The sequence below is a fragment of the Nomascus leucogenys genome, chromosome 5 (assembly GCF_006542625.1).
Source record: "Nomascus leucogenys isolate Asia chromosome 5, Asia_NLE_v1, whole genome shotgun sequence".
Taxonomy (NCBI): domain Eukaryota; kingdom Metazoa; phylum Chordata; class Mammalia; order Primates; family Hylobatidae; genus Nomascus; species Nomascus leucogenys.
Window position 1 is genome coordinate 63,899,171 of NC_044385.1, and position 27,400 is coordinate 63,926,570.

The 27,400-nt window shown below is 36.1% G+C and overlaps 1 protein-coding gene across 5 annotated transcripts in view; it reads right to left on the reverse strand.

The window, feature by feature from the left end:
- ZMYM2 (zinc finger MYM-type containing 2) overlaps positions 1-27,400 on the reverse strand; it is a 134,349-nt gene that overhangs the window by 21,436 nt on the left and 85,513 nt on the right. For all 5 annotated transcript variants that reach the window (XM_030813277.1, XM_030813280.1, XM_030813278.1 and 2 more), the window contains 9 exons: positions 19,615-19,780; positions 18,895-18,929; positions 12,479-12,608; positions 11,608-11,723; positions 9,940-10,111; positions 8,203-8,328; positions 6,664-6,758; positions 4,333-4,501; positions 3,962-4,113 (listed from right to left, as the gene is read on the reverse strand). In XM_030813277.1, the coding sequence (XP_030669137.1) occupies positions 3,962-4,113; positions 4,333-4,501; positions 6,664-6,758; positions 8,203-8,328; positions 9,940-10,111; positions 11,608-11,723; positions 12,479-12,608; positions 18,895-18,929; positions 19,615-19,780 (1,161 nt within the window). The remainder of the gene's footprint in view (positions 1-3,961; positions 4,114-4,332; positions 4,502-6,663; positions 6,759-8,202; positions 8,329-9,939; positions 10,112-11,607; positions 11,724-12,478; positions 12,609-18,894; positions 18,930-19,614; positions 19,781-27,400) is intronic.

Genomic DNA, 27,400 nt, shown 5'->3' on the forward strand with positions numbered 1-27,400 from the left:
GATAGTGCCACTGCACTCCAGCCTGGATGCCAGAGCAAGACTCTCAAAAAAAAAACAGAAGACTTTTGATTCATATATCATCATTGGGACCAGAGATCTAAAACTGTTAGCAAGGAGTGTTTCATTTGAACAGGCAGTGCGAATTCTTCTGGATGATGTTGCATGTAACATCATTAAAATAGGTTATTTAGTAAGAAATAAAGAGATTTGTAAAAAGACAATGGCTTATTGGTCTCAAAGGATCTACACTGAAGAACTCTTATTGAACTTGCTCCATTATGATGCAGGGAAACAGTTTCAGCCACTGGACCTTTTAGTGGCTTAAAAAAGAGGTTTGAGACTGGCTGGGCGCGGTGGCTCATGCCTGTAATCCCAGCACTTAGGAAGGCTGAGATGGGTGGATCATGAGGTCGGGAGATCGAGACCATCCTGGCCAACATGGTGAAACCTCGTCTCTACTAAAATACAAAAAATTAGCCAGGCGTGGTGGCGTGCACCTGTAGTCCCAGCTACTTGGGACTGAGGCAGAGGAATTGCTTGAACCCAGGAGGCGGAGGCTGCGGTGAGCCAAGATCGCGCCACTGGACTCCAGCCTGGTGACAGAGCGAGACTCCATCTCAAAAAAATAAGAAAAAGGTTTGAAAAGTAGTCCTATATACTATGAAGAATATGCATCCTATTTATAATATTAAAACCTTAATGATTAGAAGAGTTGGCAAATGATTCCGAATTTCAATCACAAAGATGGGAGAGATCTTTGCCACAATTCAAACATACAAATATGAATAAATGCAAGGAACCAAAGAAAAAAAAATGTTAAGAAAGAATATACACCATTCCCACCACCACAGCCAGAAAGTCAGATTGATAACGAACTGGCTAGTGGTGAATACTTTTCGAAGACAAATCAGAAGCAGTAGCAGCAAATGGACGCAATAAAGGCTAAACAATCAGAAGCCCTCTGTAAGAGACGAGCAAAGCAGCAAAACTTTAATTCCATCTAAAGAAAAACCAGATGTGAAACCTAAGGAAGCTTCTGCTGAAACTAAAATTCATGTGGCTAGCATCAAACAAAAAGTTAAGTAAGCAAAGAATAAGCAAGTGGGAGCTCTTACAGCTGAAGAAATTATGCTTAAGATGGAAGCAGATGAAAAGAAAAACAAAGTAACATAGAAGAAAAAAAAAGTAACATACCAAAAACCCCTTGACTAGATCTTATGAAGCTATCTCCTTTTGTAAAGGATTTTGACATACCAGTGCATTAGTTGCCTGATTTGTGAGAAATAATACTCTGATCACTCTTTTTCTGAGTTTTTGTTGTTGTTCATAGAACAATGTTCTTTATAAATATAAATTATTGTTAAAAAAAGAAAACTTTGAACTACTTATCCTCATGAACATCTGCAAAAATCATCAACAATATATCTGCACATCTAATCTGGCAATATATGAAAAGGATAACATTATCAATTGGAGTCTATCCCAAGAATGCTAGGCTGGTTTAATGCCTGAAAATTAATTTATATTCATACCATTATTAATAGAAGAAAAATCCGTATCTTAATAGATGCAGAAAAAGGAGTTAACAAAATTCAATAAGCATTTATAATTAAAAAAAAAAAACTCTCAGCAACAAAATAAAAAGTTAAAAAAATCCTTGGTCAACTAAGAATGGAAGAAAAGTTCCTCAACTTGGTAACATGAAGCTATCAAAAAAAAAAAAAAAACCCTAAAGGGTGCATCATACTTAATGGTCAAAGACAAAATACTTTCCTCTAAGATCAGGAACTAGGCAAGAGTTTCTGCTATCACTAATTCCACTCAACACTGTACTAGGACTAGGGTTTGGGTAGCAGGAGAGAAAAATGGGGGAAGGTTTCAAGCAATGTAGTAAAGCAAAGCAAAGAAAGATCAGAAAGAGGTACAACTGTCCTCATTCATGGGTGACATGATTGTGTATATAGAAAATTCTAAGATATATTTAAAAAATAACAAAACAAGACTAGAACTAATAGTGAACTGATGAATATATAAAAATCAATTATATTTTGCAAGTAATGCCAAGGGAAATAGCTAAAAGAGCAAAAAGCATGTCCTTAGGGAGAGGAACTAGGTAGACTAGAGATCAGTGGGGCAGAGAACCCCTTATTTTGTTGTTTTTATTGATTTTAAAAGTTTTATTATATAAATACGTTTTTAAGCCTTGTTTCTACCAGAAATGAAATTTCTAAATGAAATTCCATACATAACCCCAAAACACAGCCCCAAAAAGTAGGAATGAATTAAAACAAGAGGAGCCTAGAACTCAAACTCTCTCTTCCTGCTGAGTTGATATGGCACAACGCTAGTGCTCTCTACAGCACTTTAAAAAATAGCTGATCTAGATTAACAGAATTATTTCTAAAATATAAATGTTCTCCTTAAATAAATTGTTCTGAAACTAGAGGACTAAGACAATTTCATCTACACCTGGTACCGTATAAATGCTACTCCTACTCTCCCCCTCCCTCCTAGGTATAATAAAAGAAGAGGAGGGAAAATACACACATGGGTCTTCAACCCCTCAGCCAGAACCACTGGAGTCACATGTTTTGGAATTCATAATTGTTTGGATTTTACAGGGGAAACGGGGCATGTACATAATTATAATACATTAATATGCCTAGAGTGGTGTGGGTAAACACTCTGTACTTGTTTAGAAACATTAACAATTCTATAGTAAATTCTACGGTTATGAGAACTCATGGACACAGGGAGGGGAACATCACACTCCGGGGACTGTTGTGGGGTGGGGGGAGGGGGGAGGGACAGCATTAGGAGATACACCTAATGCTAAATGACGAGTTAATAGGTACAGAAAAACAACATGGCACATGGATACATATGTAATAAACCTGCACATTGTGCACATGTACCCTAAAAAAAAAAAAAAAAATTCTACGGTTAATGTTCTATGGATGAATATTAACACCAAGAGTAATAAAGACAACAATAGCTTCACAATCCTTTAACTTAGGTTTTACTGTTGACTGTGTTTTCATGAAAAAAAATTCTGGTTTTCAGAGGTTTGTGGAATGGTGGACCTATATTATCATCTAAGCATGAGACTCAAAGTACATGTAAACCTATAAAACGAGAATAAGAAAAAAGTAAACCTATTCACATATCTTTTAGGTTGCTACTGCAAGGTATATGATGGTCCTTGAATATAGTGATTTACAGCCATACACTATATACTCGCACCACCACTTACAGAATCTTAAGCAAATTTCTATCCTAAAGTAAATAAAACACAAATTAAGACAATTGTAGTTTTCTTCAGTGATTTATTTCATTATCTAACACCTGTTAGCAGAATAAAATGAACTTTTAGGCCTACAAACAAAACTCTGAAGAGATCTCCCCTGTCATCTACCATATTTCAAAATACATAGGATGTGAAGTTGGAGATTCTTTCTGACTTCTGGGCACAAATCTGTGGAATCTGTTCAGAACTAGAGGTCATTATTTAAAGTTGATCTCCATGTTTACTGTAGAAAACAAATTCATAGACATGTGGATGGAGTTTATCTTTACCCCTAAAGAATGATCTCTTTTTATGAAATAGCCAAAGAATTAATGAGTAGTTATACCATTTAACAAGTTAGAAACACATCAGAAGCATACAGTGAAACAGACCTATTTACAGAGTTATGACATTTTTGTTTACATGTAGATCAGCATGGATCTATAGCCAGATGTGGCTACATATCATGCCTTATAATGTGAATTCATTTATCTGCAATGGGTAAGGAAAGAATGTCATCCTGATTATCATTTATATATAAATGGTGGCAAATATACAACTTTGTAAATGTGTTTCTTGGTAAGTCAATAAAGGTTCCATAATGCTACAGGAACAAGAACTACCACAACTTTTCTTATTAATGTTATACTTGAAAGCAGCCATCAAATTACTAACCTCCTGTATTCCAAGGCAAAGGTAATAGATGCTGTCAGGTGCATAATTCTCTCCATTTGGCCGTCGGATCTCATTGACAAAATGAGCTAACCCATAGTTAAGCTCGGCTGTGGTGTGAGAGAGTAGATCCTCTTTTAACTTTACTGATTTAGCTAAAAATACATAAAATAAAAAATAATTGTTATTATTTAATCTCTTATTAAGGTTAGGAAACTTTCTGATGTTATTCTTTGTAAGAGCTCTGAAGTAAAATAAAATGCATTCTTACAGGTATTTTAAGTTACATTTATGTTTTTTAAATTTAAAGGTATTCAATAACAGAAATCGTGATTTTAAATAGGACTTAGGAGAAACAAAATTAAAACACTTACAAGATTTTAACTCATCTAATACCAGAAGATCTTCATCAAGTTGCCTAGTTTTGACCCAGTGTTTCCATGCATTTACGCCATAGGTATATTTGAAAGGAAAGCTGCATTCTGAATTGTCAGAACTATCATCATGAGACTGGTATCCTGATACAGCCTTTCTCTTGGCTCCCTATTAGTAAAAAACACCATAATATCATCTTTTTTAAAGCCTACATTATTTCATTACTTTATACAAGCCATCTCTCAACAAAGGCAAATTACAATTGACCCTTGAGCAACATGGGTTTGAACTGCAGGGGTCCACTTGGACACGTTTTCCTGTGTGCCTGCCTCTCCTACCTCCTTCTACCTCTTCCAATCGTGCCACCTGAGACATCATGACCAACCTCTCCTCTTCCTCCTCAGCCTACTCCACTTGAAGACAACGAGGATGATCTATTTCCACCTAATGAATCGTAAATATATTTTCTCTCCCATATGATTCTCTTGATAACATTTCCTCTAACTTTATTATAAAAATACAGTATGTAGCATATAAGATACATGTTAATCAACTTGTCAGCAAGGCCTCCAGTCAACAGTAGGCTACTAGTAGTTAGCTTTTTAGGAAGTCAAAAGTAATACATGAATTTTTGACTGTGCAGGGGGGCTCAGTGAAGAGTAGGCTACTAGTACTTAACTTTTTAGGGAGTCAAAAGATATACACAAATTTGTGACTATGCAGGGGGGATCAGAGCCCAACCACTGCATTGTACAAGGGTCATCTGTAATTACAAATATAGTTATTTGTTTAATCTGTCATAAAAATATAGTTATTTGTTTAATCTGTCATGAAATTAGAAAAGAAAAAATGAAATACAGGTATTTGCTTTGAACTGACTGGTATTCCTGAATCTGAAAACAGTCAGTTAATATTTCAGGTAATGTGATGTTTCTACATAAATCACTTTGTGCAACAAAATCATATTAAATTCTGTGGTGAGAGTCACCAATGGTGAGAAAATAAATATAAGATAATTAATAAACTAATAATCTAAATATTACTGTAACAGAGAAACTGAAGAACTTTTCAACAACTCCATCTTATAAAAGAATGACACTTAACTACTTTTCATTTTTTATTTTACTTTATTGTTTTATTTTTGTTTTTTTAAGACAGGGCCTTGCTCTGTCACCCATGCTAGAGTTTTGTAATCACGGTATCTCCCCTGCCAGGTAAGTAATTATCCATGCTGGAGTTCTGTTTTGAGGAGAGGTCTTGCTCTGTTGCCCGAGCTGGAGTGCAGTGGCACGATCATAGCTCACTGCAGCCTCGAGCCTCCTCCCGGGTAGCTGGGACTGCAGGCATGTGCCACCATGCCTGGCTAGTTTTTATTTTTTAGTTTTTGTAGAGGTCTCACTATGTTGCCCAGGCTGGTCTCAAACTCTTGGGCTCCACCAATCTTCCCGCCTCAGCCTTCCAAAGTGCTGGGATTACAGGTGCCACTGTGCCTGGCCCCCTTTTCACTTTCCTGATGGCATTGTTTGCAATGCAAAAGTTTTTAGTTTTGATGTAGTCCAGTTTATTTATTTATTTTTCCTCTTCTTCCCTGTGCTTTTGGTATCTTACCTAAGAAACTGCCTAACATAAGGCCATTAAGATTTAGGCCTATGTTTTTTTTCTAAGAGTTTTATATTTTTAGCTGTTACATTTAGGTCTATGGCTCATTTTGAGTTAACTGTTGTGTTTGGTGTCAAGCAGAAGTCCACCTTCATTCTACTGCAAGTATTCTCTCCCTTTTCAGGTTTTTTTTCCTTTCTTTTGGGGACAATTTGTGAAAGCTATCTTTCTTACGGTATTTTTAAAACCTGCTTTATGTTGGAAGTCAGAAACACAGAAAGTTGACAGAATATTATAACAATTACACTTGTTAATGCATGTAGATTTGGTCTACCTGAATGATCAAACTGTCCAGCATGTCTTTCTATGTATGTTGGTATGCCTAAAAGAGACCAGAAATAATAAACTGTGTACTTCAACCCCGGTGATAATCTCATCAGAAATAATGGTGGAAAAAACAGCTCCCTAGAAAACAGTCTAAATTTTTGTCAAAGAATTGAACTTACTACTTTAGCAACTGTTTTCTATTTTGACCTTGTATCAAGACAGTTTAGTTGAGGTATCAACTAAATCTGAGATATTTTTATTACTTAGAAATAGGTTAGCTCTTAAATTATTTTCCAACCTAGAAAACAAAATATGTTCCCATATCCTCAGGCACACTAAAAGAACACTGTATCTTTGTTTGCCTATAGAGAAATATTGTTATATAGGCTATTAAGTGAATGTACCTTTTTTTTAGATCGAGGTCTGGGCTGTTCCTCATATTCTTCGCCAAAAACAGGTGGTAATAAAAATTCATTTTCCATATCAAGCTCCTCAGCAGCTGACAACCAAATCAGAACTTTTATTTTAAATGAAATAGCACAGGGTTATGTTACATAAACACAGCCAACAAAGAACAAACCACAGGATGTAAACCAGCATTCGTACATGGGGACAATCTGGGCTGGGCTGGGGAGTAAATGATTCATTGTACCTATCAAGGTTTGTGAATTCTGACAAACCCTGTTCAAACTCCTAAAAACATATATAAAATGAATATCAACACAGAATTTTCATGAAAATGTATGATACCAGAAAAATTATTATAGTCTGAAATCCAATTACAAGATCTAAATGGTCTTGGTACAAATCTGATTCAATCTATTAAATGTTTTTTCCAAAAACTAATTTTTACATTCTACTCAGTGTGCTCATTAGCCATCCATGGATTAAGAAAATAATGAAAAATGGACACACTTATTTTACAAAAGACCTGAAAATAATTTTTCCTTTGAAGGTGAACTTAATTTTCAAAGGATCTTAAAAAAAAGCTAACTATATATACATATATATAAAATACATAAAAACTATATATAATATATAAACATATATATTATATAAAATTATATATACAATTATGTTTATATATATATTTTATATATATATATATATATATTTTTTTTTTTTTTGAGACAGAGTTTTGCTCTTGTTGCCTAGGTTGAAGTGCAATGGTGCAGTCTTGGCTCACTGCAACCTCCACCTCCCGGGTTCAAGCAATTCTGCCTCAGCCTCCCAAGTAGCTGGGATTACAGGCGCCCGCCACCACGCCCAGCTAATTTTTGTATTTTCAGTAGAGACGGGGTTTCACCACGTTCGCCAGGCTGGTCTCAAACTCCTGACCTCAGGTGATCCACCCACCTCGGCCTCCCAAAGTGCTAGGATTACAGGCATAAGCCACCGCACCCAGACGCTAACAATATTTTTAAATTAAAAAGGACACAAACACTTCTTTAAACTTTCTATAATGAATTATTTCTAGAGGGTTTTTTTTTTTTTTTTTTTTTTTTTAAGACAGGGTCTCGCTCTGCCGCCCAAGCTGGCGTGCAGTAGCACAATCTCGGCTCACTGCAACCTCTACCTCCTGGGCTCAAGCAATCCTCCTGCCTCAGCCACCTGAGTAGCTGGGATTACAGGCATGCACCACCACACCTGGCTAATTTTTATATTTTTAGTAGAGACGGCATGTTTCACTACATTGCCCAGGCTGGTCTTCAACTCCTGGGCTCAAGTGATCTCATTCCAGAAATAACTGTTAAGGTGGGTTTTTAAAAAAAACAACAACAACAAAATATGAAGTTAACTGTTAAGGTGAGTTTAAAAAATAACAACAAGAACAAAAAATATAAACACTGCTAACAGGCAATGACACAAACATCAAATGGTAAATGATCATAACCACAGTTGACTCCATAACTAAATTCCATAGTCATAAAGGTTTTGAGTACCTCTGGGAAAATCTATTTCAATATCCAAATCTGGTTCATATGGTACATCAGGCATGCTGGACTGTGTCTCTGGGTCAGAGTTCTTCAAAAGATCTGAGCCAATTATATCTGTTTCAATAATTACACCTGAAATCAATCCATATTATCATTAGGAATCAAAACAGAAAACCCCAGTGGTATCTGCATTTAATCTGGCAAAAGCAAGTCTTTTAATTTTAAATGCAATATAAAAAAATATGTATAATGTCACAAAAGAAAAGGGCATATTATAACTATCTCAAAATGTAAACCACTATAAACCTCATAATTATAATTAGTCACAAGCACATGAAAACTTTTAATCCTATAAATTTTACAGGAAGACTCCCTTCAAAAGCTAATAGGTATGCTTTGATAGTAAAACAACTTCAACAAGTAAAGTATTTCTAAAAGCAACTTTTTGTCAAAAATAAACTAATGAGGGTAGAAGACTGTAGTTTCCAATACTCTTTGAATTTTGACCTAGGTTTCTCAAATCGTTCAATATATGCTTATTAACAACTGCCTTTTAATAGTTCGATCAGTTGTTTTCAAGTGTTTTCGTGTTGTAATCATGGTAAGAAATGCCTTTTATCCAGCACATACTGCAAGGTGATGGTGGGGAACAGAAAGACATCTGTATACACACTGGTTTCACAAAATAGTACTTACCCTTTTCTATGAGGGATTCACATTGTCATTTTTTTTACCCTGTTCCACTTAGTTTTTTCTTTTCTTAAACAAAAACACTGGTTGCAACCCACTAAATTAATTTCACAACTCCTTATCACAGTGCTTCAAAAACACTGTTTCATTATTAAATCCAGAGAAAATTATAGTATTTTGATTGTCCTCTAGGGTAAGGGTAAGAATTAGCTCAAGGTTGAAATAGGACTCTGGGTATCAAGAGAGGGTTAAGGGTGGAAAATAAATATTCTAAGTGACTTAGAACCATCCACAACACACTCATCATGTTATACCATGCAGCACAAGCACTGCCCTAACAGAGGTTAAGAGAAACTCTGGTTTAGATAACGCAAATTATTTTATTAGTATAAGCAATAAAAGAAAACTAGGGGCTGGGTGTGGTAGCTCACACCTGTAATACCAGCACTTTGGGAGGCAGGCGGATCACCTGAGGTCAGGAGTTCGAGATCAGCCTGGCCAACATGGTGAAGCCCTGTCTCTACTAAAAACACAAAAATTGGCTGGGGTGGTGGCACGTGCCTGTAATTCCAGCTACTCAGGGGGCTGAGGCAGAAGCATAGCTTGAACCCAGGAGGCAGAGATCTCAGTGAGCCGGGATCATGCTACTGCACTCCACTCCACCCTGGGCAACAGAGCAAGAGTCCATCTCAAAACAAACTAGGGATAACTATTACAAAATAAGAGTTTTGATCATTATTAGAGTCTACTACAAGTTATTATAGTTTTGCATCTGCGCTACTCCATTAACAAGAATAATTTTGAGTTGATTTTACAAGTCAAATCCTGCTTAAAACAGAGACCAAAGACCAAACTCCTGCTTCGGATACCTGTCTGAGGGCACCTGGCTAAATATAGTGTAGATCTCTTAATATAAAATAATTTTTGTTACAATACTTTCCTCACCCCCACATAAGTTGAAACAAAATGATATGCCCTGGAAAGTACTGTAACAATACTTATAAATAACCAATGGTAACACTTATTTGCAAGGTATAATTTAGTGTAGCTCACTGTTGATGTTGGTAGTCTCTGTTTTCCCCTCGTCTTCACTCATCATATCCGTCATTGTAAGCAACTCTGTATCAAGGGGATCTGAAGAAACCTTGCTTTTTAGCTCCTCAATTGCTGCAGGAATCTTCTCACTGCTGTCCAATGGAGCAGGCAGAAAAACAGGAACTGGCACCTAATTAACCAAATCATTTCGAGTTAGGTTTACTAAACATTAAAAGGTATTTTTCCAAATTAAAAACTACTCTGACACATGATCTACTTTGTAATATCACACTGGATAAAAGCTTTGAAAAGAACACATACAAAACTAAGATGTTAACTGTGACAAGAAAGCCTAGAATACAAGCATCTACTTTTTGGAATTCAAATTAAAGAAAAAGAATTTTTGAAGTATTTCTGTCCCCCAGGGGACTATAATAGCCAAGCCCAGACACAGTGTTCTTCTAAGTACTGCAAGTGATTTGGGATAAAATAATATTTTATATGAAATTCTATGTTTCAGTTCTAAACCTTATGGTTTCACAAATATTTCTTTTTCTTTTTCTTTTTTTTTTTTTTTTGAGATGGAATTTCGCTCTTGTTGCCCAGGCTGGAGTGCAATGGTGCTATCTCAGTTCACTGCAATCTCCGCCTCCCGGGTTCAAGCGATTCTCCTGCCTCAGCCTCCTCAGTAGCTGGGATTACAGGCATGTGCCACCACGCCTGACTAATTTTGTATTTTTAGTAGAGACGGGGTTTCACCATGTTGGCCAGGCTGGTCTTGAACTCCTGACCTCAGGTGATCTGCCCATGTCGGCCTCCCACAGTGCTGGGATTACAGGCGTGAGCCACCGCACACGGCCCACAAACATTCCTTTTGAAAATGAACCCAAATATAAAACAATATGCATAGAGCAGGTGCACACATCTGTGAAATGTCACTCTTGAGGATGAACATATACATACTATACACAAAGTGATCAATCGTGACAACAGAGATTCAACCAAGTTCACTGTTGAATACAGGTAAAGATGGTTTTATTAGCCTCATTAAACTAATAACTGTAACTAGAGTTATCCTCAGTATTCTAGGGGATTGGTTCCAGGACCACCTGTGGATGGACACCAAAGTCTATGCATACTCAAGTCCCACGCCCCTACAGTCAGCCTTCTACACAGATTTCACATCCTCAAATAATTTTTTTTTAATTTTTTTTGAGACAAGGACTTGCTCTGTAGCCCAGGCTGCAGTGCAGTGGTGCAATCATGGCTCATTGCAGCCTCCATCTCCCAAGCTCAAGCAATCTTCCTACCTCAGCCTCCCAAGTAGCTGGGACTACAGGTATATGCCGCTGTGCCTGGCTAATTTTTATATTTTTAGTAGAGACAGGGTGTCACCATGTTGCCCAGGCTGGTCTTGAACTCCTGGGCTGAAGATACGCCTACCTTAGCCTCCCAAAGTGCTGAGATTACAGGCAGAATACTGTATTTTCAGTTTGTGTTTGGTCACGGTTGTGGAACCTGCCAATATAGAGGGCCGCCCATATTTATTGAAAAAAAAAAAAAAAAAATCCATGTATGTGGATGCATGGAGTTCAAACTCTTGTTGTTCAAGGGTCAACTGTACACTGTTTTCCCAACTGTGCCTGCTAAATCTCAAAATGAGAAGGAACTTAAAATGTGACTTACAGGAACAGGAACTGTAGTAGGAACAGGAATATTCTGACTGTACATGTGCATAGGAACTGGGATATACACAGGCACAGGGATAGGCACTGGAACATATTCTGTCTTCCAAGTATCATCTAAAAACACAAAACATATTTAAGGAGCAATGTTAACTAACACTTATATACAGGTGCTCAATGTTAAAATAATTTGATAAAGAAAAATTTAACCACCTCAGTACCTTTTTTTTTTTTTTTTTTTAAATTCCCAGTTTTTACAAGTTAGGTAACTTAAAAAGAACAGGACAAAAAAGAAAGCAGCAGCTGTTCTAACTTACAGAAAATACAAATAGAATTTAGGGATTTTTTTTTTTTTTTTAAGAAAGAAAACATCCTTTAAAAACACTATGTAGTTCCAGATACCCTACCATACTCTCCTCAACAACCTCCCCAAAGGCTTATTTAACCAAATAATTAGAATACACAGATAACACTGTAAATTTGATAAAAAATACATATTTGAGTAATTTCATCTCATTCTGACAGGAAGGAAACAGAACTGTTACCATTACAAACCACATGCAAAGAGATGATTTTCTCAGAGGAAGCATTTTAATTTTAGTAGTCCTATCCCCAAGGAAATTTTCGAGATAGTATTTTTTCACTTTTGACATAATTTGTATTCTATGCCTTTATCAGAGATTGATCATAATGATTTAAAAAGAGATGCTGTATTCTCCAGGTAATATCTAAAATTAGGTAAGCAAAATCAACAGAAAATGACAAATTGACCAAATGAATCTATCCTGGAGGTGTTGTTCAAGAAAAGCATGTATTTCATTAGGTGAGATGAAGGTATGGGGAAGTATGTAAGTCACATTGTCCTAAGTTACCTGTCTGACAAGATTTGGTCTGCATGTGAGGTTTACAGTAAGTAGCTTTTGTCATTGTTAAAGGTTTGCAAAGAACTGCTTTGTTCTTCATCTCTTTGTTAGGTGTTGGAGAAGGGGGTGGTGCTGAACCCTATGGAGAAGCAAAGAGAAACATTTTTATTTTTACGTCTAATTTTCAATACTTCCTGGTGTCAATGAAGGATTTTCAGTCCTAAGAAGGGAACACACAAAAGCAGAAGAGGATAACCAAATTATGCTATTATCACTACGTTCACCATACTCTTAACCCATAAGGATCAATATGAATCTATCCTAACTACTAGCGAAGTGGTAACAATTATTCATTCTATAGATTTATATCACCTTCAAAGGATACCATCAGAATGATTTTAGAAAAATATAAAAAGACAATGCAACTTTTAAGTACAAAATCAAGGTTGCAAACCTGAACTACGAAAATACTTGGGCACTTTTAAATTTATTTCAGAAAAAGAAGATCTAACAGTTATTATGGCTCTCTGATACTCTAGCTCCCTCTGCTGGATAAATGGCTTTAAATATGATTATAAATTTGAAAAGAAAAATGAAAACAATTACCAAAGATATCCTCAAACTTTAAGTTGTATATTTCCTGTGGCCCAGCAATGGCAATTTCTGAAACCTATTCTACAGATGCAGTCTCTCAGATATTTCACACTAAGTTCACTGTAGCATTATTTGCATTGCAAACAAAACTCCACATAAATAAAATCTGAAATAAGTGGAAGATAGGAGCATAACGGAGTAAAAATAAGGTACTCTCCACATTATCTATTGATACGGAGAAAATGTAGGTACATAATTCGGAATAGTTGTGTTCTACACAGTTGCCCCAAACAATGACTACTGAACCGCTGCTGCAATGGGACATACAAGATGAGGTTCCTGTGAGCCTCTGGTTGCAATGTTTTCAGCAACTGATCAATACATAATTTTGTTAAAGATACTTCATACAGTATTTTTTTATGACAATATTTCATTAGAGAATATTTGTGTAATACACTACTGTACTGAGATCAACTCAAACGCAGTAGATATAATACAGCATACGCATACTGTACAGCACTCACACAGCACATGCACACTGTACAGTACTCCACACATATTGTACAGTAATCACATAAACAACACTGTAAGCACATACTGTTTACTGTACCTTTATGCAAATAAAATCCTAAAAAATATTAAACAAAAATTAAGCAAAGTTTTACAAAAGCTGGCCGGGTGCATTGGCTCACATGTGTAATCCCAGAACTTTGGGAGGCCGGGACAGGCGGATCACCTAAGGTCAGGAGTTTGAGACCAGCCTGGCCAACATGGTGAAACTCCATCTCTACTAAAAATGCAAAAAATAAATAAATAAGTAAATAAAAATAAAAATAAATAAATAAATAAATAATTAGCCGGACAATGTGGCGCCCACCTCTAGTCCCAGCTACTCTAGAGGCTGAGGCAGGAGAATCACTTGACCCTGGGAGGCAGAGGTTGCAATGAGCCAAGATCATGCCACTGCACTCTAGCCTGGATGACAGAGTTAGACTCTGTCTCACGCACAAAGCAAAAACAAAACAAACATTAATAAAATTTCACTGTGGATGGAGCTGCAGAATGTGTGATGAGGCACTGCACTGTGTGGTCTGACCTCTCAACCTTGATGTGCCCCACGAAAACCGAGGTTGTAGAACTGGCTCTTGTGCCTTGTTGACAGTGTCAGTGATTTTCTTACCCAAACTGGCTCCAAAAATTGTGTCAGCCTTGGCAGCTTAGCTTTTAACCTCAGATCCTTTAAGCATCTCAAGGCATGTTCTCAGTAGCGCTTAAAATTGAGACTGTGCTCAAGCATAGGGCCACATTTTTCTGTTTTATTGACAATTTTTCCCAAGACAAAATTCCATTCTGATACCACCTTCCTTCATGTTGCCAAAGCCTTGTATGCTCATTTGCTGTGTGATGCACATTATGTTTTTAACATTGTTCTTTATAATTTCTTTAACACCTTTTCAGTCTGATCAAACATCTTCCCAACAGTTATCAATGGCCTGCTTTATACTGTCCCCAGGTTGTGTCGCCATAATCAAGAAGATGCATATTGTGACTGCTTCCAGGAGTCTATCCATGGTGGTTTCCTTGTCGGCATCGAGAGCCTCACAAGCCTTGTTACAAAGCTCCCTCATGTGATGCACCGTGAAAGCCTTTAAAATGCCCTGTCTGGGGGGCTGGAGAAGAAACATAGTATTTGGGGGCACGAAAAGAACTCCCACATTGGGATGGGCACTTCCAAGTTCTTCATAGCAATGAACTGGGGCATTATCCAGTAATAAAACTTTGAAGGCTAAGTTTTCACCCTGAAGATAGTGTTCAACTTCTAGGATGAAGCAATGAAACCAATCCCAGAATATTTTGGGCATCATCCATGCTTTTTTGTCCTACCTCCAATGGAAATGATACACGCTTCAGGTTTTTCCCTGCAAGTGCTCAAGAATTTTGAGCTCTGTGTATCATTAAGAGTTTGCATTTAAAGGTGCCCTTGGCATTGGTATACAATAACAAGCTTGCACACTCTTTGGATGAATTAAGGCCAAGGGCATTTCAAAGGTTCATATGCCAATGACTTTGTAAAAATAAGCCGGTCCCATTAGTGTTGAAAACTAGCTCTTCCATATAACCTTTTCCCTGTATAACACTTCGTAGGTATTCTTCCATAGTATCTTGATCTGCAAAACTCACCTCAACTTCAAGTTTAACATTTTTCATACCACATTGCCTTAAAATGTGTAAGCCAGCTAGCTCTCACATAGCCAAGAAGGGTTTAACATTTCCCTAACCCCGATTAACCTGTTGTGAGCTGAAAGCTGTTCAGTATGCTTTAAAAACAAAAAACAAAAAACTGGTCATAATCTCATGAATCCGTAAGTTTAGTCATTATTCTATCTTTTCCTTAGCTGTATCACAAACTAGAGATGTTACTATAGCACTCGGGTAGACTGGCAAATTTCCTCTTCCTTTTTCTAAATGTATGATAATGTTGATTCATTAATACTGAACTTGTAACTTCATGCCTAAATGAAACTTTTCTAACAGTATTTTCTCCATAAGGTACATCAGAGCTTTCTTGCTCTTAGTGACACTAGACAGCACTTCAACACCACACTTGCTGGCCCTTCTAAACAACAAAAATCATCAACAAAAAACACAAAAATGCAAACAACAAAAACAAAACACCCTGACACTAATTTTAGACTAAGAAAAGGACACTTGTTTACAGTATGAGAGCTGAAACAAAAAGGCACAGCATTGCTTTGTTCTACTTCAACTGGGAACATGCACATTGGGTAACTCAAATTTTTCACCACTCTGCACATCTGCAAAAGCCTGTGAAAGCATCTTAAGTATTTATTAATGGGTTACAAATAAATTTTGGTGGGTAGGCAAATTTGAAATTCATGAATGAGGACTGACTGCACAATTATCTCTCAGTATATGTGGAGGATTGGTTCTAGGACCACCACCATCCACCAATGCCCCTACCCCTAACTCCTCATACCAGAATCTGCATACACAACTCCCACAGTCAGCCTTTATAGAACTCACCCATATGAAAAGTATGCCCTCAAACTCACATCCTGCAAATCCTTTATTTTCCATCCAAGTTTGGTTGGAAAAAAAAAAAAAAAAAAAAACCCATGTGGAAGTAGACAAATGCAGTTCAAATCCAGGTTGTTCAAGGGTCAACTATACTTAAAGCTACTGCTGTGTGACGTCAGGCAAGTCACTCAATCTCTTATGCCTCAATTTCCACCACTGTATAATGGAAACAATAATTTAGCAAACAGTATCTGTTACATACCAGGCATTAGGAAAGTTTGGTCTTAACTGGAATCCCAGAAGAGAGGATCTAAAGTCATAGATGTCCTGGGATTGCTCAGTGTTGCACTTCTTGCCATTCTACAAATACTAATTTGTCAATTAACTATGCCACTTGGTGAAAATCTACACTTCAACCAAACTTGTTTTTTAGAACGTTTTTTACTTTTTTAGTCAATAGGCAGGATCCACAGTTATTTGTGTATGCTGAAGTAGGACCCAAAAGAATAAAAATTATAATGACAAAAGCCACCATCTGTTGAGTATTTGCTAGATGCCAGGGACTATGAAAAGCACCAAATCTTATTGCATACTCCTAACACCACAAAAGGTAGGACTTTTTATCACTCCCATTTTACATAGGAGGAAACTGAGGCTCAGAAGTGATATAACCTGGCAAGAGGCACTGAGCTAGAAGTTCTGAAATCAGGATTCAAGTAAGACTCATCTTATGTCAAAGTTTATGTTCTTTACTATACATATTGCCTCTATGAAGTCTGGAACAAAACAGCTACACCACGTTTAGTATTCATCATGAGGTAGGTACTATATTCCTCTTGATTTTACAAATAAAGAAACTCACACAAAGAACAGTGAAGTAACTTGCCCAAAATTATACAGCTAAGCTCCTATCCTTTGAAGTTTACGGGTGGAGAATTAGAAGATTCCAAAAGCTCACGAAGAAAAGATGGGAGAGGACTTTATATGACAAAAGGCAACAGCTGCAATGGCAGCCTTACTTATCCTTCCCTATTAATAATGCTCCCTCTATCCCTCTGTCATATAGTTTGGTTCAAGTGCTGTAGGAGGAGAAAAATATTTAATATCGTGCTAATAGAAAGGGTTTCTGGTCAAAAGCACACACCTTTGAAACAAGGTTGATGAGTTGCCTTATAAATATAAAATAGGGAGTAGTCATCTTTCATACCCTCAGCATGGATAAAAGTGTCTGGTATTAAAATCAGATAATTCAAGTGAATACTTTACGTACTTCCAAATTATCTGATTTTAAAATGTTATTTCCATAAGGGGGGGTATGGAAAAAGTATTCTTTTCTAGGATTCTGTCCAACTATTAAAATCAAAAACAAACACTGAATAGAATAAATGTAAAAATACCTATATTCATCTATATCAGTGATTCTCATGTCTGGTTACATATTAGAATCCTGAAGAACTTTTTTTTTTTTTTTTTTTAATGGAGATGGAGTTTCACTCTTATTACCCAGGCTAGAGTGCAGTGGCGCAATCTTGGCTCACTGCAACCTCTGCCTCCTGGGTTCAAGTGATTCTCCTGCCTCAGCCTCCTGAGTAGCTGGGATTACAGGTGCCCACCACCACGCCCGGCTAATTTTTTGTATTTTTAGTAGAGATGGAGATTCATCATGTTGGCCAGGCTGGTCTCGAACTTCTGACCTCAGGTGATCCACCCGCCTTGTTGCAGGGATTACAGGTGTGAGCCATCGTGCCCAGCCAGAACTTTTTTAAAATACAGAATTTTTGGGTTGGAGCCCAGGTACTGGAAGGTTTTGAAAATTTGCCAGGTGATTCTAATGAGTAGTCAGAGCTAGGAACCACTAATCTGTTCTTTTGTAACACAACAAGAACTAGACCAGAGACTTTATTGCCAATAAATGACTCCTAAAGAGCTTCCCTCGGATAAGGATGCCAGAAATACCAGGATCCACCACTGGTGACTGCTGTAAGATGCAGCATGCCAAGGCCAGGCAGTGGCAAAAGCACTGCCTCTTATCTTTGGTAGTCATTAGTAACATCAATGGCCACTTTCAACCTATAAAACTCTTAAAATGTTAACAAAAGTAGAAGTTGATGTATTACACCAAAACAAAAATAAATTGGAGGAAAAAAAATCCAGGACACATTGTGTATTTCCCAAATTTTTTAACTCAAAAAATTCTAGCCACCAACATATATCTTCAGATCTCTACTTGAAAAATAAATGCATAAAGCCATTAATAATCTGCCTCAGCCTATTCCTTCAGCCTCATTTTCCATTATTCCACCAAAGATCCCCTTCAAGCTTGGCTCTAGTAAGTAGTTCTGCCAAATACACATGTGCTTAGCACTTTATTATTCTCCTACTTCTCATGCCTATCTGGCAATCTTCTACTCAACTGTTTACAGTCAGCTTGTTTGTATCTTTCAGAACAAATACAGACATTTCAAACATACTATTGCCATTGTCTTAATTTCAAACATACTATTGCCATTGTCTTAAAGATGCATGTATTATGGAAACATCTGTCAACTCAAATATCACTTATGTCTATCACCCCATTGTGAGTAGCAGCTATAATTAATTCTCCTTTATATTCTTTAGCATGCATGACAGTCTCTGGTATTAATACAATTCAGCTGAATACTCCACCGTCTCAGTAAAGCAAAAAAAAAAACAAAAAAAATTACTATTATGATCACATTAAATTGGCCTAATTATTTTTTATCCCATATTATAAAAATCACAATTTAGCACTCCATTTCACCAATACTTACTGTCATTTTGGTTCGAGACGTCTGACAACTCTGATCTAAAAAACACAAAAAATTTAAAATAAGAAAGACAAATACTCTTCACAATTTTCTAAATCCCTATTTCTCATTAAATTTCACAAACTTAAAATGTGACTAAAGAAAATATTTTAGACTATTTTAAGGAAAGAATTTCAAATTTGTGTTAAGTATAGAAATATACAGGTAAATAAATGAAATTAATCCTTTTCTCCTTTTGTCCCCTCTGAAAGTATACACTGCTTTCGGGGAAATACTATTATATATTCTTAAATTTATATCTTAAATGATATATATTTTTTAAAAAAATTACAGCTTCTAAAGGGTTTTTGTTCTTCCTCCCAACCGACTCCCTAGCAATATGATTTGCTAAAAATAATTTTCATTTAAAATTGCAGATGACACATGATAGGGAGATGTCTATTCTTTTTAAAATTTGTGTTATAGCGCTGTTTAGCTTCTCCTCACTATCAACTACGCCTTGTTTTCTCAATTAGCATTAAATTTCAAAAAGACAATAAAACAAAAAGCAATACGTTTATAAAAACAACACACAAGGGTACTTCGACCCAGAGAATCTACGGAATTTAAGTTGCTGTTAAAGCTATCTCCAAAATCAACTATTCATTATCAGTGCTTTGGATTCAAAACTACATAAAGACTGATCTACAGGGATTTCAAGTTATCACCTAAATTATTACATACCATAATGTAAGTTTTCAGGTCCTTTCTGAGTTGTCATGTTGGGCTCATTTTGTTGACAGTAGAAACGCAGTAAGCAATGTTGATCACAGAAATGTTTCATTTCCCCACGCCACTGAACTCGCTCTTTAAGAGTTCCTTGAGATTTACAACAATCACACCTTGCAGCCTTAATTTAAAAAGGAAGGTTTCAGACATTGCAAATTATTTTTGAAGATTTCCAGAAGTTTATCAGTGATTATTGCCAAATGTGATAAAACCGTGACTGATAAAGAAAAAATAGAACTATAATATAAATCATTTGTAAACAGTAAAATCTACAATAAGTAAAAGTGGAAAAAAAAAGAAGCAATTTCTCAATTGACAAAGTCCCATCCTATACTTACCAGAAGTCAAAGACCAGCATCACAAAGGTAGGATAACTAAATATATATTTAGTTATATATATATATTTAGATAGTAGACCAAATCAATGTATTTTAATGTTTTAAAATAATTTTGAGGGCCATATAATATACTGATAGAATCGTCTCCTACAATCATTACACTGAACATTTACGAGTAATGAACGGATTTCCCAGGTTAGTTGTACAAGACAAAGGTAATTTTGAAGCAAGCTCTTACGATGGGAAATTTATGGATGTTAACTTGAAATATTTCAGTTTCTCAACAGTTTAATATAAATTTGAAAAACTTTAATAAATACATTCATTTAATTTTAACAAGAACTTTGAGTTATGTTTTAAAACACTCAATGTTTATAAATGTTCTGAAAACCAGTAATATCTATAAGACAAGCAATTTGACCTACATCTAGGAAAACAATCGGCCCAATGGGTCCACAACTTAACTTGCAATACCAAAAAAACTATACAAGAAAAACAAATTAAAATTCATGGAATGTACTTTATTTTGGTGAATCAATAATCTTGAGACAGATTTTAGTTTTTTAGAGATCCTAATTTCCCTAGATTTTGCCCATTTTCACTATTTCTTAACGTCTTGACCAATGAGTGTAATGAAAATGTAAATGATATATCTTCAAATACAGAAAAACGATATAATTTCAAATACAGCTCTTTTCATAATTTTTAAGTTTCTGTTCTAGAAATGAACTACTATTATTTTTTTCAATTACCCTTTGGCTTAACAGCTTAGAAATTCTGATAAAGTAATAACTGTTAAGTATTTTGCAGTTCATAGTAATTGTGGCTATGGCTTTTCCTTTATTACTCTAATCTAGAGTTTTACGCTGTGGATTTTGAAATTTCTCACATTATATTTCAAGAGGAATTCTACAAATGCCATGTCAAAATTCCTGGTCAGGAATATTAACAAATGACTGTGTTGACAAACAGGTCTTACATAACAAACATACCCCAAGGTTAGAACACAGGCTCTTTTTTTTTCTCCAGGTCAGGTATTTCTCCTGCTGAATAAATGTTAAATGAAGATTTATAGTATAAATTATGACTACTAAGTGATGCAATATCACAACTCTTGTCCAAAAACTTGTGAATCCAAATTTTATACTGCTGATGGTATTATGTGATTATCTCAGTAACAATAGCACTTAATATCAACCAAGATCACATTTTCACTCAAGAATAAAAAAGTCCCTTTGTTAAATTCTCACCAGCGAGACTGTTCTTCGAAATAACCATAGAATTGTTCCAGGGTTTCTTTTCTTTCTTTCAGTTTCTTTTTCCCTTTTTATAATTTATGCTCAAAGAAAAGACAAAGCATAAAGGAAGGAAATGGAAGCTTAATACTTTATTCACTGATTCTGAACAGTGCAGGAACCAAAAGTAGAGTTACAGCCTGACTACCTTGTTCACTGAGAACCTGAAATAAAAGCCAAACCCATTGTATCTACTCTCTATAAATCTTCACAACAGCCCTGCAAAATGGGTACTGCAAACTAAGGTCTAAAAAGATTAAATGACTTGACTAAGGTCAAATACTAAAAATGCAGAGATAGGATTCAAAAGGCAGACAACCAAGTCAAAACCTAGGCTTTATCCTGTACAGTAAGCAATAAAGACAAAATGAGTTACTATAAATGAGTAGAGAATAAATATCCTAACACAATACAAATAAAATCCTACAAGAAGATTCTCAATTTAACATTTAAAACAGAAATCTGTATTAATTCAAATCATTATATGTACTATGCTGACTCTTAGTAGTAGTATTTCCATTTATACAATAATTTGGAAGGTAAAGGGCATAAAATCAAACACATTCCACTTCGAGAATTTGAACAATGGAATCACTTCATCGTTCTACAATTAGACACTTGGTTTTTATAGAATCAATATTTGAAGCTCCCTTCTTTTTCTAAAGGTTAAAAACAAATTTAGATAATTTCCCTCTACCCAAAGAAAAAAGGGGCAAGATTAATACCAATTTACAAATGTAAACAAAATAGGCATGTATTTTTTCAGCCTGAAAAAAACAGTAAGTGAGAACTCAATACTAGTAATTCCAAGTTTAATGCCATAATCAAAATTTTGGAGGTTGTGAACGTTTATTTCTTTTACATCCACTCATGCAAACTCCTAGTAAAATGTTTGGAATTCAGCTAAAATAAATATGATGGTCAATTTAAAAAGATCATTAATGACCATCATTCCTTACCAACACCAACACAACTCCACTCTAAGCTGTACTCCCTAGCCATTTGCAAAAAAGAACTATTAAGACATCATAAAAAATGAAATAAATGGGACATAAGTCTCTGGTTTTAAAAATACTGCATCATCTATTTTGTGGTTTTCTTGTCATTGTGAAATCAAGGATAGCAAACTAAGGGGGAGGGAAAAAAAAAAGTCACAGGTTCAAACAAATCTAAGTAACAGCCAGGTACTAAACTCTGATTCAAAAACCTTAATCCAACCTATCAGCTAAACAGAAATTTCGTTTGCAATAACTGGCAAAAGGTCATTCAGCCTATCCTGACCCAGTCCCTTTCATGTCTTGGATAGTTTCAACTTTTCATTTTTGGTTGATATCTTTTTAAACTTTCCTATCCATTTGTTCCCTATTTCACCAAACAAACCTAATTTTCCAGGGGAGAACCATGAATATGAAAAAGATAGGGGTATTTTACAGACATTTTAAACAGAAATCCTTTATGACTTCTCAATACAGCTTTCTGAGCTCAATGGAGTGAATTGCTACAAATTTTTTTTTAAAAAAGAATGCAGTGATAAAAGGTGATTGGGTACTATGCAAAGCATAGGAATTCTCCGGTGACCAAAAATATATATTTAAGGCAATATTCGAATATTAAATATTCTTTTCCTAAAAATAATTTCAAAAAAAATTTTAAAAAATGGATATAGCTGTTTATAAAGAAAAATTATACAAGTCTAATATTATTAATTTAAAGCCCATAAATCATACTGTTAAGACTATTAGAGGGCATTTGTATTAAGAATTTAATATTGCCACCATTCGCTACTTGTTTGGAAAACAAATCAAAGCCTGTGTTAAAAAACTGTGCAATCGCAAGTAATACAGTTTAAGAAAAGCTTAGGTCTTAATAGACATACTCTTGGGAAACAGTGGACCTTTTGAAATATTATCTTTACCAATTTATCAAACACCTTCTAGCTATTATTGCATTACAATACTAAATTCTTTTTCTTAAAAACTTTTAAACTTACACAGATCAAAAGAACTATCTGGTTTTTCATTATGCCTGGAAACATTTACTTGAGGAAAAGTAAAATCTACTTCTTTCTAAAAAGGTATCTGGGAGAAGAAAAATACGTTAGTTTTATTTTCAGCATTTTTTGGTTGCATGATGTCACAGATTTCTTATTCCAATTTAGAAGAGACAGAATTTAATAAATCTCTATTTTAAATCTAGAAGCAAACCATGATATAGACCAGAAAACACAGCTCATTCAGTGTCTTGTCAAGTAAAACAATTTTTAAAGCATAAAACTAAATTTAAATAAATAAAAATGTAGAAGTTATTTATACTATAGGTAGTTGTCTCTCAATCTAAAGCGCAAAGATAAGAGAAGGTAAAAATACAATGTGTGTGTACTACCATTTAAGAAATGTTCATGGCTAAACACGAAATAATAGCCAGATTGGCTAGCTGTTGATTTTTAAGTTTCTGTGATGAAGCACTTTTTTTTCCTTTGCCTTGAAGCTTATTTTTCTGATAAGCCAGAATGATTTGTAAGGGTCATAGGTTTTAATGTACTAATATATAAACTTGTGAGTATTTAAATTAAAAAAGATAAACCATAAAAGGGGGGGTCCCATAATTAGTTTATCACATTTTCAAGACGATATCATGGCAACAGTGAATAGAAGGGATGCATGGGGGTTATAAGAAAATACAGTCTGACTCAAGTAGAAGGCACAGAGAATAAAGTTACTATTTGATTACAATAATGGCTGCAGGCAGAAAAACCAAAGTTGAATGAAGAGAGACAACTCTTCACACTTCAAAGATTGTGTTGCATATTGATTGTATAGAAAAATCAGCATTGTTACTTGCTTTATAAATTTCTACCATGTAACAAAAATATTCTTACCTTTACTCCTCAGATTAGTATAATATATAATAAGCTATTATGTATATTATACAAAGATCTGTTTAAAATAAGGCAGGAATATATAATGTATTTAAGGTACAGAATACTGACATTAAACATAACTAGATGATTGTAACCTGGTATTTGACTAAAGTATTTCTTGTATATTCTGAAATGCACTGCTTCATTAAATCCTCATCACTAAATTCTGCATAAATGAAAACAGAAATAACTATCTATTAAAATAAGTAGCAACGTGGAACACATGACAACATCTACAATAACATGATCTTTTGCCAAAGAACATACCTTTGCTTCCCAAAAAAAGGGGAAACAAATCCCAAACTTCTCTCTCTCTCTCTCTCTCTCTCTCTCTCTCTCTCTATATATATATATATATATATTTTTTTTTTTTTTTTTTTTAATTTAGAGACAAAGTCTTACTGTGTCTCCCAGGCCAGAGTGCAGTGGTGTGATCAGAGCTCACTGTCACCTCAAAAACCTGAACTCAAGTGATCCTTCCACTTCAGCCTCCCAAGGAGCCAGGACTATGGGCATGCACCACCATGCCTGGTTAATTTTTTTTATTTTTACTTTTTGTAGAGATGGGGTCTCGCTATATTGCCCAGGTTGGACTAGAACTCCCAACTTCAAACAACCCTCTCACCTCAGCCTCCCAAAGGGCTGAGATTAAAGATGTGAGCCACCGCTCTCAGTAATTTTTTTTTTTCTTTTTGAGACAGAGTCTTGGTCTGTCACCCAGGCTTAAGTGCAGTGGTATAATCATAGCTCACCACAGCCTCGAACTCCTGGGCTCAAGCAATTCTCTTGCCTCAGCCTGCTGAGTATCTGGGACTATAGGGGCATGAAATCACACCTGGCTAATTTTTAATTTTTTTTTTGCAGAGATGGGCTCTATGTTCCCCAGGCTGGTCTTGAACTTCTTGCCTCAAGTGATTCTCCCACCTCATACTCCCAAAGTGCTGGGATTACAAGAATAAGCCACTGCGCCCAGCCCCAGTAATATTTTTTAAAGCTAGGAGATCATTCATTCAAAGAAATAAGCCGAACAAAGAAATACATTCAGTATGTGCTGTGAACAACAACAACAAAATCCTCCAAGAAAGATTATTATACAATATTAAAATTTTATATTCATAATTTTACAATTAGGCAGATATTTGTACAGTAAAATGACAGGGAAGTCATCATCACATGGTAACAATTTCTGTCTCAAACAATAAGATAAACAATGAAAATAGATATAAAAATAAAATGGGATTTCCAAATTTGTACTTACTAAATGCCTTTATTGTTTTGAGATTATCCAAAAGAAAATTTTAAAAATAAAACCTCCTAAACAATGAGTATAAAAGTGCACTTGTATGTGCTAAACTAACATCAAGCATTGCAAGGCAATGAAGTAACATTTTCTGAGTGATTTCTCAAAAACACTAATATCTATAAACAAAATATTTGTTTAGACTAAAAGAAACACGTTTTAGAGTGTACGTTTGTCCTCTGTGTATTTCTAAAATTTGAGCCTTAATTTTTAAAGTTTACATCATATAGAAGCAACAGTAAAGTAATGAAGTAACTTTTTTTAGTACATCAAAACTCTTAGTCTCAATTACTTCACAGCTCTTAACAACTTGGGAATTACTTTACAGCTCTTAACTTGGAAAGCATCTTCCTTTTTTTATTTACAATATGCTAGTTAACATGGTGAATTGCAGATATTAAAGAACTGCACCAGAACTCCTGCAATTCTCCTAGTAGTATCATTTTAATACCAATACCTTGATAAAGTAAACTAAATACTGTTCTCCATATTCAACTATTTCATTTGTTTCTTTAGAGGCCTTAACAAATTTGAAGTCATGATAATGTCTGTCTTCACATGCTTTTTTTTTTTTGACACAGAGTCTTGCTCCGTCTCCCGGGCTGGAGTGGTGGCGCCATCTCACCTCACTGCAACCTCTGCCTCCCGGGTTCAAGTGATTTTCCTGCCTCAGCCTCCCGAGTAGCTGAGATTACAGGCATGCACCACCATGCATGGCTAATTTTTGTATTTTTAGTAGAGACGGAGTTTTACCATGCTGGCCAGGCTGGTCTTGAACTCCTGACCTCAAGTGATCTGCCCGCCTTGGTCTCCCAAAGTGCTGGGATTACAGGAGTGCGCCACCGCGCCTGGCCTGTCTTCACATGCTTTACAACTGTACCCACAATGAAGTTTCAGCATTGAGATGGTTTTCCATATTATCAACATAGGAATTAATGCTCTTTTCTTATAATCTTTCTGACTACCCACAAGTCCAAATTTACACTCATTTTCTTATCGAGGAAGAAATTAATGCAATATGTGAAAACAGACTAACTTTATAAAAGTAGATGTTGGGGCAAGATGGCTACTAGACGCAGCCAGGTAGAAGAGGTGCCCCGGAGGGACTGAGAGTACTGGTGCACTCCTAAGAGATCTTCAGAGGGAAAGCACCAAGAGTAGCGGAGGGAAGACAGAGAGAAGCTTGGCTGAAGGAGAAGGAATCTGGGAACCCTGCATGAGGCTACCACACACTGGGACTTGTTCTTGACCCCCAATATGCTGAGGGCACAAGTTAGCTGAACTGGCAGTGAGCAACCTGCTCTGGGCACAGGCCTCTGGAATCTCAGCAGGAGGAAACCCTTCAACCAGCAGGGACACTTGAGTTGGCAGGGAAAGCTGCTTAAAGAAGTTGTAGGGGCAGCAAGCCAGCTGATGTGGAACCCAAAGGGTTTGGTGCAGGGACCTCTGTAGTGGAGCACAGCCAAGGATGACCATCCACCTAGAATCAACTTGCTCCCATAGGAGACTTTAACCCTAGGGCAACCGTCAGATCTGAACTCTGCAGGGAGGTCTTGCCCATAAGAGGCCAGTCTGACCTGAGCAGCCCTTGATCTGTTGGCCTCTTGCAGGGTCCCAGTGTGAAAGTACCTGCTTTCAGGTCAGCCTCGAGAGTCCTAGGAGTCCCCATCATAGCTTCTACCCTGGCAGACGGAACCTGACCACTGGAGACCCCCAGTGGGGTGGCCCCCACAGACATGCAGCAGTGCCATCCATTCCCTCCCCACACTGCAGCTTCCCCTGGGGCCCACGGATACTTCCCACATCCCTTTGCCATGTGCAGGCAGGTTTTGCTTGCCTCACCCAGCCAGCACCCAAAGTGTATATGTGCACCCTGCCCTGCCACTCA